Source organism: Sinocyclocheilus anshuiensis, unplaced genomic scaffold (genome assembly GCF_001515605.1).
Source record: "Sinocyclocheilus anshuiensis isolate Anshui unplaced genomic scaffold, SAMN03320099.WGS_v1.1 scaffold354, whole genome shotgun sequence".
In the NCBI taxonomy this organism is placed as follows: Eukaryota; Metazoa; Chordata; class Actinopteri; order Cypriniformes; family Cyprinidae; genus Sinocyclocheilus; species Sinocyclocheilus anshuiensis.
This window is the reverse complement of record NW_015544195.1, coordinates 329,847-340,461: the sequence shown is the minus strand read 5'-3', so window position 1 is coordinate 340,461 and position 10,615 is coordinate 329,847. Positions and strand designations below refer to the sequence as shown.

Here is a 10,615-nt window from a genome sequence, read left to right as displayed (position 1 = left end):
AACAACATTTATATCTGGTATATAAAGGTGATGATCTGTTACTGGTTGTATAGTGTTAAATCTGTACAGTGTTTCATGTCAAAGAGAAAGATTAAACACTTATTGAAATATGCAGTTGACTTATGTATAGTATTAAGAAAAATCTATTTTAAAACAAAGAATATGAAAAAAGTTACAATAAAGTGCACTATGAACTACAGAACATGCTACATGTATTATATGATCTTACTTTTGCCTCGGAGAAGACAACCTCTAACTGCACACCTCGTGGATTAACAAAAAAGAAGCTAGAAAAAACAGGTGGAATTGCATTGTTAAGTTGATGAGTATTTTTTCCTTCTATAATAAATGAATACAGTATTATCGAAAGACTGTCATCTGCAGATAAATGTAAGTATACACTGTGACTCTCTGGTGCTTCCAAAAGATTAATCTTTACATTTGAGCAGCTCAACAGAGTTTGAGGTAGGACTACTTGTTAGTCCAAGCGGTAAGCATGGTGGAAGAGGTGATAGGAGTGTTTGGAAAGAAATAATTTAATAATACATTCATTCATTTCAACATATATTAAATGAATGAAATGCATAATACAATATTTTTGTATTCAATAAAAATATAACAAATAGTTTTTTTATATCTACCATCTATATTTTTATATCTACTTCTACAAAAGGGAAACACCAGACAGACTGAAAGAAACAGATGCTTCTTACTGATATGTTAAGAAAGTACAAGATAATGCAACAGTGCTGTTTGTTACTTCATTTTGTTACCTCATGTGATCTGTACACTTGCCATACATATTATGAAACAATTCTAAAGTATGGTCTTCATAAACTGTTACCAAACATTAACAGTTTCCAAAATGGTCAAAGACCTAAATGTGTCAGTTTCAGTCAGCGAACGGTCTCCAAATGTACTCCTGGTCTTGAGATTTTAAATCAAGTGTTGGCTAAGCAGTCTGGTAAACATTTAATTTGTATACTGTCTGGCAGTGTTGGGGGTAATATATTACAAGTAACGCAAGTTACGTAATCAGATTACTTTTTTCAAGTAACTAGTAAAGTAACGCATTACTTTTTAATTTACAAGAGAATATCTGAGTTACTTTTTCAAATAAGTTACTTTTTTTTTTTTTTTTGACAGCTCTCCTGTCCCCATGTTGAGAGAAATCAGAAGATGTTACTGTAGTTCTAAAATAAATATGAATATGCATTAATTCATCTCACTCACAAAAAAAAACACAGATTCAGTATTCCTCAAAATGAATAAAAATAATGCAACTCAGAATATGACGCAAACCTGCAATAATTAAATAAACAACACAAATATCCTTTATGTATTTATTCCCATTCTAATAACCAATGTCTTTGCTTCTGACCTGAAATTTCTTCTTCTGCATTCTACTGTACGGACGGAAATTTACTTTCCCTTCAGCCTGAGGCTTATTCATTTCACTTTTGGTGTGAAAAGGCTTTTATATTTGCCAAAAATATAACTTTTTTATTTTAAAAACAAACAAGCAAGCCCTGTCCAGATTTAAAAAGTAGTGCAAAAGTAACGTAACGCATTACTTTCCATAAAAAAGTAACTAAGTAACGTAATTAGTTACTTTTTTTATGGAGTAATGCAATATTGTAATGCATTACCTTTAAAAGTAACTTTCCCCAACACTGGTCTCTGGTTGATTCATTGTTTGTTAGATTACTTTAACTGGATCAAAAATAAGATGAAGCAGATCAAAGCTTTCACAGGCGTTAATGGAGCGTTTCCATTTCGATGGCTGCTTGGATGGACCAGCATCGCACGACAGCTCTTGTTTACTTCCAAAAGTGAGATTTCAGCTTCACTGGGTAAATTGTGCAGCATATCATCACGTACCTTAACATATGGAGAGAGAGAAATATTTAACATATATCCAAATGTGCTCTGACCACACTGAGGGAAATACTTCTAATATATACAAACTATAAGAATATGTGACACTTTTTCAGTACACACATCCTTAAAGTGAATTAAATCATTGTTGATTTAAAAACAAATGTTTTGAAATTACATATATAAATATATAAAAGACACCAATTTAGAACTAAAACCAAAATAGGCCAGAAGACAGGGTTTTCCGTGGAAGTGATACATAAGGCTGATAGAGACAACGGGGTTTAAAAATATTTCTTGCATTGGTTGTGGTCCAAACTGAGCGCAGCTACAGTTTGATAAAATCTCATCAGATTAAATGTGCTGAACCAGTCCAATGACATTTGGATAAGGAGGAATCTTATCATACATTATCAAGAACAGGATGGTAAGGTGCCATATATATGTATACTATATGTATATCAGGGCTGCTAACTCATTTCAGCTTGGAGTAAGAAATCCTGTGGGGGGGGATTCTTAAAAAAAAAACACAAAACCTGTCAGCAGAGTTTTGTCTGACAGTGCTACTTTGTCTGAGGACTGGTACTGTTTGTATCATAAAAATGGCAAAATAACTGCTGCAATGGTGCAAACAAATAAACTTTGCTAATATTAGCTTATTTCTATGTAGGATACAGAATATATTAGTTACTAACCTAAACTCAGTTAAGACACAGAGCGTAATCGTAACTCACTGACCTGCCTGCGTTCACACAATATTCAGCATGCATGGAAATAAATTACAATTAAGTTATATATTTCCCCCCGATTGGTCTGAATAACTCCCTGTCTCACAGTGCTGCCTACTCTCTCTCACCAGTGAGCACACTGTCAGTGTTCTCTTTACGCCCAATGTTTTTGAAAGTGTGGCGTGAGAACAGTGCCAAATGCGTGAGAGTTGGCAGCCCTGATGTAACAGATACACTTTCTCTGGTCTGTTTGGAGATTTGAGACGTAAGGTAGAGGTGCTTTTTGAAGTGGATGTTGCAATAACAACTGTAATTTAAAAGAAGAGGGTTAGCTGAGGGTGGAAGATAGTGGCTGTAATGTGATCAGATAAATTAATGGGGATCACTGAGAGCAAAGAGCAAAAAAATTTTTTCAGAGGAAAATGAAAGGAACTGGAAGGAATTTCCATCTGGCTGTAAAGATCACCATTGTAGTACAAGAAAGGAAGAAGCTGAGGAACAAGATAATGTAAGAATGTGTGTGAGAAAGTTCAGACAACATTTCAGCTGGGATGTTTTATGGAGTTATCCAATGCCAAAAACAAAGAATAGTCAAAGAGATGACCTTTACAGAGTTAAAAGCTTTGGGATATTTACAGAAAACCAAAATGAGATTCACAGGTGCTGACTGTGAGCAAAGTGACCAGTGGTCAGTGGTTGAAACCTGTCATATCATGTACGTCAAGTATATGTTTGCTATGTTATGTTTACTAATGTCAATTGCAAGGGTGGGTGTATATTTATACTGGCCCTAAAGAGGCCAAGATTTATACATATCTTAACTGACCTCATTGAACTGGGAACTGGACACAAGAATGAATTTCCTGACCTTCTCAACCTTTCGGAACACTCTGAGGAAGTTCAGTCTTAGCACTCCCGCCAGTTCTTCCTCAGTCCAGTTCCTTGATATCAGCTCCTCAATTAGTGCTGGATATTTGGATACGTCCTCCAGGCCTTTAGGGAATCTGTAATAATACAGGCACGCATAAACACTTGCACACAGACATACAGATAAGGGCCACAGGCATAATCTGCATGCTTTTCTTTGTGGTTCTTGGGGATATTAATTTTTCTGAATGGATTTAAATATTGTAAAATGTGTTAACTGGTGCTGAGAGCACTACAATGTTATTGATAGCTAAAAAAATTGATATGTACAATTTTGTGTTTAAATTCGGCAGAAATCTACAAAGTTTTCTGCAGAATTCTGCAAGCATGGATTCCGGGGAGGTACGTTAAACAAATAAACAGAGCAAAGAAGTGTGTAAACAAAAATTCTGTAAAGTCAATACAGATGAGATGTAGATGAGATGTTAACTTACCCTTGTGCCCCATCAAAGTCTGCTCCAATCCCGATGTTTTCAGCTCCAATCACCTGCTTTAGATGATCAAAATGATCTAAAAAACATATATTTCAAATTAAAACCAAAATAAATTAAAACAAAAAAAGAAATCTAGTGTCTTACCAGCCACAACAGACACGTTTGCGTTATTTGAACATGCTACAAAACTGCTGTAGAAGTTCACCATGATAAGCCCGCCATTTTCTTTCTAGAAAGAAAGCAAAGTTTGTTCTTTTCAGTAAATAAAGTTTTTTATTGTCAAAACACGGGTGAAAAGTGTCATTTCCATTACTGTCTTTCCAGTAAAACTGGCATTTTGGAGATTTTTTTTTTTTGGGGAACTACGTCTAATGCAGCAAAACGAGGTCTCACCAGCAGCAGCAGCTGCTCGTCAGGTACGTTGCGAATATTGTTACAGATAGCATAGGCTGAAGAGTGGCTGAAAATAACCGGAGCAGTAGAATGTTTCAGCACAGCTCTGGTTGTCTCCCATGAGCTATGGGATAGATCAACCAGCATTCCCAACCTGTTCATCTCATTCACCACTGCCTGGGGAGAGACGGTTAGAGAATGATTAAATTCATTAATTACCAGTGTAAAGCAGTTAGTTCTGATCCACTTAGCTCAATTCAACATATCAAGGTAGGTAGGGTAAATTTGTAGAACTTACACTTACACTTTTGTGCACAATATTGTAATGATATGTGACCCTGGAGCACAAAACCAGTCTCAAGTCGCTGGGGTATATTTGTAATAGCCAAAAATACATTGTATGGGTCAAAATTATTGATTTTCATTTTTATGCCAAAAATCATTAGGATATTAAGTAAAGATCATGTTCCATGAAGATATTTTGTAAATGTCCTACTGTAGATATATCAAAACTTAATTTTTGATTAGTAATATGCATTGCTAAGAACTTCATTTGGACAACTTTAAAGGCGATTTTCTCAATATTTTTATTTTTTTGCACAGTCAAGATTCCAGATTTTCAAATAGTTGTATCTCGGCCAAATATTGTCCTATCCCCAATTAAAAATTGACCCTTATGACATTTTGTGGTCCAGGGTCACATATATGTTGGATAGATGTCTTTTATATGTTATGGGTACAAATTTGTCAGCAATTTTAACACACGTATGCTCCAGATTTTTTTTCTCAAAGGTAATGATGATCTACTGTGCAAACAGGATATACAAATCACCATCTTGAATATTTTAGTAACTCCGGGATCAAAGCCATTTTTAAGCAAAAAAAAAAAACTGTCTTTGAACATTCAGCATTTTTTGTCTCTAGACTTTGGGTTCAAAAAGGGGACACACGACAGGGATTTCCAAATATAGAAGAGAACGAAAGAGGCCTTTAATACCAGGTCAAATTCCCCACTAAATACAAGTGTAACTTTGGTTCAACTATCTTGAATTGAACTTTATCTTCTTACATGATCTTAATCCACGTCTTTTTTACATTTTTTATTGACCACTGATTCATCAAGAAAAACTTACCTTGCCAAAATCTGTCAGGCTGTTATTCTTCTGCTGGTAATAAGTGTAATAACTTGATGAGCTCTCAGCCCTACACATGACATTATTGGAGCAAGTTGGATAAATTAACTATATGAAATGGACCAATAACAATTCAGGGACAGTATGCAGTATAAATTGTATTTGTGCTCCTCTCTCAATTCAGTATTAAAACTTGTTTGTTTAAATGCACAGATTATTATTATTAGCTTATGCTGTACATGTATGGTGAGTATTTACCATGGGGTGTTGCAGTTGTGTGTGAGGGCCATGGATCTTACTCCAAGCTGGTAGAACATGCGTAGTGCTGCTAAACTGCTGTCGATGGAGTGGCCTCCCTCTATACTGATTAGACATGCGATTTTTGTACTAGTCCTCATTCCTTAAACACACACAAATGTTTTGTTTATTAATAGTTTAAAGACACAAATATATAAAACGATGTGTAGTCCTTTTTCCCTCTTCTCTCCACAACAGTAATAATCTGAGCACAATGGACATTAGTGCCTTTATATCTCCCTGTAAAATGAAGTGAACAGTCAGTGTGCAATGATCATGGCTGAGTACAACTGTAGCTGTTTCTAAGCCAGGCGCTTGTCATTTGGCTGAAACTACCTGACATTGTTCAATCTCCAAAAAAAAAACACATCTAATATCATGTTTAGTCTTAGGTCTTTCTACATTATATTACACAACATCAATACCAGGTACTACCCTTATTTCACAAAGAACTCTTACAGAAACTTCTATAAACTACTGTTCAAACGTTTGGGGTCAGTAAGTTTTTGTTTTGTTTTTTTAATTCAGCTAGCATTCAGTGACATTCATCATGCACTAAACCGATCATAAGTAATAGTTTCTAATAAACATCTATTAATTTAAAACAATTTCCAATATACACTGTTCTTTTGAACTTTCTATTCATCAAAGAATCCTGAAAACAACGTATCATGGTTTTCACAAAAATATTAAGCAGCACAACTGTTTTCAACATTGATAATAACAAGAAATGCTACATTTTGTTACATTTTATGCAACACGACATGTTCCATTTTAAAATATATTAAAATAGAAAACAGTTGTTTAAATTGCCATAATATTTAACAATACTACTGTTTTACTTATTTTGATCAAATAAATGCAGCCTTGCTGAGCATAAAGAGACTTACTTTCAAAAACATTAAAATATCAACCCCAAACTTTTGGACGGTAGTGTATGTGATATGTGAAATGCAGTCTAGATGTTTGACAGTGTTACGTATGGAAAGTAAAATATCAACCCCAAACTTTTGGACGGTAGTGTATGTGATATGTGTTTGACAGTGTTACGTATGGAAAGCATTGGTCCAATCATGTTGAGTGAGATATCCTCAGGCAGGTAGTTGTGAGATTGCATAGTCTCTTCTCCTTTCACTTACACAACAAGTGTAGGCAAGAATCTTGTTCATTTGGAATTTACTGGAGATAATTTACAACTTCCTCTCCGGATATGGACTTCCGAAGGAACTTTCATGCCATTAAGATTTTTATTTTCAAACTTTCCCTGAAGAGACAAAGTTTTATCATCAATTACTCACCCTCATGAGATTCTAAACCTGCATGACTCTTTGGTGGAACATGAAAATAGATATTCTGAAGAATGTTGGCAACCAAACAGTTTTGGTGACCATTTTGACTTGCAATGTACGGTAAAAAAAAAAAAAACATTTCTCCAAATACCATTTATATTCAACAGAAGAAAGAAGTCATGATAAATGATGATAGAATTTTTATTTTTGTGTTTTGTAACACTCCAAAGAGAAAGGAACAATTGAAATCGCATCATATGACCCCTTTAATATAAAGGTTTTAGTGCCGTCCATCGCTATTGCGCAAAGAACGCTCTGATTATAATCACTAAAAGCTGTCATGCATCTTAGTTTATCGCGATCTCACAAAGTTATGTTATAATCAATGAAGGTCTCTATGTTGCACAATGAATCTCTTATTTACACTGCGCCTACACTTTGTTATAATGAGAAGATTCGTACTGAACACAACACCTGCAAAAACTCCGGCGATTTGAGCAGTGAGTGGATTCTTAAAAGCCTCTGATTGACTGTTGTGTACAAGAAATAAACAGATATGTCTGTGACTGGCTATTACTCAACGCTGCAAAACACATTGAAATAGAAACCGATCTTGCACAAACCATAACGCACTGGATAGTTTGCCAAATCTGCAATGAAATGCCATTATTACAGCTTTAACTGAGGGTGCTATTGATTTCCTTTGAGCACCCCCGTAGAACCGGGCCTGCTTCAAAATATTCAGTCACAGCAAAGTGAAATGACTTGGTCTGGTGGAGGTTTCTGGTGCAATAGTACCTTCAGCTGTGGTGACCAGTTCCAACTCTGTGTTTTCAGTACACATACGATGAATTACATCAATCTGTTCCAAGGTCAGTCTGACAGCATCTTTGTCCTGAGCTGTGCACAACACGTACGCCGCAAAAACCTAACAAATATCAAGGACTTATTTATCTCTAATCATGCACAAAATAACCAAAACAGCAAACTGGCCACTCACTTGTGGGTCCAAAATGTCTAAGAAAGATGACAATTTTTGGCAGAAATGAGCAGTTTCAGTGAAATTCAGTGACATATTCAAGAAATTATTAGAAGAGGAAAGTGGACTTTAAGATAATGGTTAAAGATAATCATATATTGCTCATGAAACCGCACAATATTAGCTGTGTGCGAATTTGGGGCAGAACAAGCTTGTTCTTCAGGCCCAGCACTTTATCTACACGATATACAGTATACACAAATAGGTTTGTGACTTCATTTTTACAAATGGTTAAAGATTCAGATTATACTCAAGATCAGCCAGGAGAAATTACCTGTCCTCCAACATGGCCAGCAGTGAGGCGACTAATATCTGTAGCCACCCTAGGATTGTGGTGCATATTGAAAGTGCTCAGTTTGTTATTATGATGCATTCTCAGACGTAATGCCAGGTCATTGTGTCTGAGTAAAGAGAAAGAGAAGCAGTGTGAAATTTTAAACCATTTTTATTGCAGTTGGTGCAACTACAACCTTCTCTGAAGCCATTTACTGTCAGTATTCTCAGCTATATAATATTATAAACCAGTTATGTTTAAAGCAGATTACAAATAAAAATGAATGATGTGTAAATGAATTAAAGTGAATAGTAAGTCATACCCATCAATCAGTGGATATTTTGTCATTATATCCAGTGCTCTACTGGTTTCGGATATTACTCCATGAAGAAGTGAGAGAAGGGTGCATACGAACCACCGTATCCATGCACCTCTGATGCCTGCTTTTTTATATATTAACATCCTATGATGCTGATAAAAAAAAGTCAAAGGATTTGCTCTAATAAAAAATAGTCAGAAATTGGAAGCAACTGGCCAAACTGTACTATATATATATATATATATATACTACATCAGATTTCACTATGAACTATAAAGAAATTAAGAAATCAAGAGATATTTCATATAAATCTTTATGACAAGACTAGTTCAAGAACTAGTTCTGACTAGTTCAATAACTGAGAAGCTGATTTTAAATTCAAGAAAGAAATGAAATGGATGAAGGGGAGACCCAGGCTATTCGTCAAATAGAGAGGTTGTCACAATATTTTAGAGCCTAATATATTTTTTTTTAATTTAAAGGTTGTTTTCGCTAGCATCGGTTATATATGGTCGTTTCAAAAGTGCCCTTTATTTGTTTCCATTATTTTAAATACAGGATATATCCTGTATCGTGGCAACAGCATATAGTCAGCAAAACCCACAGGCCACGTTTCTATTATTATTATTAATTTCATACACTTCACAGATGTAAGTGTATCTGTATCTTTTGCCAAAAACGTCGACCTGTGGTATCTTTTTAATGTTTTACTAACATGAAAATGTTATTGAGCATACAGCTTAAACACACTATTTTATCTATCAAGCAAATGTAGTGTGAACACGCCTCGCTATGAGCGCATTTAATTAACTATATTTTATTTCTTGGACTAAAGATGTTCAACATGTATGTAATATGTGACCCTGGACAACAAAACCAGTCATAAGGGTCAATTTTTAAATTGAGATTTATACGTCATACGAAAGCTGAATAAATAAGCTTTCCATTGATGTATGGTTTATTAGGACAATATTTGGCCGAGATACAGCTGTTTGAAAATCTGGAATCTGAGGGTGCAAAAACAAAAAATCGAAATACTGAGAAAATCGCCTTTAAAATTGTCCAAATGAAGTTCTTAGCAATGCAAATTACTAATCAAAAATTAAGTTTTGATATATTTACGGTAGGAAATTTACAAAATATCTTAATGGAACATGATCTTTACTGAAAACCGATCATTTTGACCCATACAATTATATTTTGGCTATTGCTAAAAATATACCCAAGCAATTTAAGACTGGTGTTGTGGTCCAGGGTCACATATATACGTGTACGTATGTCTTACCTAACTGTATATCTAACTGTCTAAACACCGGGAGAGAAAAAGTAGTGAATAACAAAGTGTTAGAAATCCGGATCTCCCCTACTCCGTTATGTCAAATAGTATCATAGAATACACAGTATAGCCTATTATAAATAGACTACCATTATTACTCACCGCGTCAGGAGGCTTGCTCTAAAGTTGGCTACTCATGAACGTGAAGAGATGTTTATGCTGTGTGGAGTAATCTGTTATTCTGTGCGGAATTTGCCCGTGTGTTGTTCTACAGAGTATGTCTCGGTTTAAAACGTTTGGTGCTTTGCCCTTCGGAGAAGTGTCGCCCTCTTCCGCGTGGTCTTCGTAGGCACATAAACACTGACATGAACTGTACCCTAATTGGAAGCACATGTGAAAAACACTGGCCTTCGGAAAAACAAATGTTCTGTCTGACTTTGTCACACGCTTTAACATGTTAGATAAATGAATTGGTTTCATATACATATAATGTAAAAAAAAATGTCAAAGATTCAAAAGTTGTCATGTCCTCAGAAAACACAATGTATGATGAGTCAAAAGTTATACAATAATTCAAAAAATGAGCTTAAAAGTAAAAAAAAAAAAAAAAAAAAAAAAAAGCTCAAAA

The 10,615-nt window shown here is 34.9% G+C and overlaps 1 protein-coding gene across 1 annotated transcript; it reads right to left on the bottom strand.

Annotated features, from left to right (window-relative positions):
* Positions 1-609: 609 nt before the first annotated feature.
* Positions 610-10,298, bottom strand: LOC107696690 (dipeptidase 2-like). The gene is made up of 12 exons (XM_016497149.1): positions 10,150-10,298; positions 8,715-8,863; positions 8,393-8,519; positions 7,878-8,007; positions 5,752-5,893; positions 5,494-5,563; positions 4,361-4,537; positions 4,112-4,196; positions 3,968-4,043; positions 3,475-3,610; positions 1,677-1,881; positions 610-986 (listed from the first exon to the last, which is right to left on the bottom strand). Exons 2-11 carry the CDS (start codon positions 8,852-8,854, stop codon positions 1,705-1,707), a joined length of 1,260 nt encoding a protein of 419 aa, XP_016352635.1. The 5' UTR covers positions 8,855-8,863; positions 10,150-10,298; the 3' UTR covers positions 610-986; positions 1,677-1,704.
* Positions 10,299-10,615: the final 317 nt, after the last annotated feature.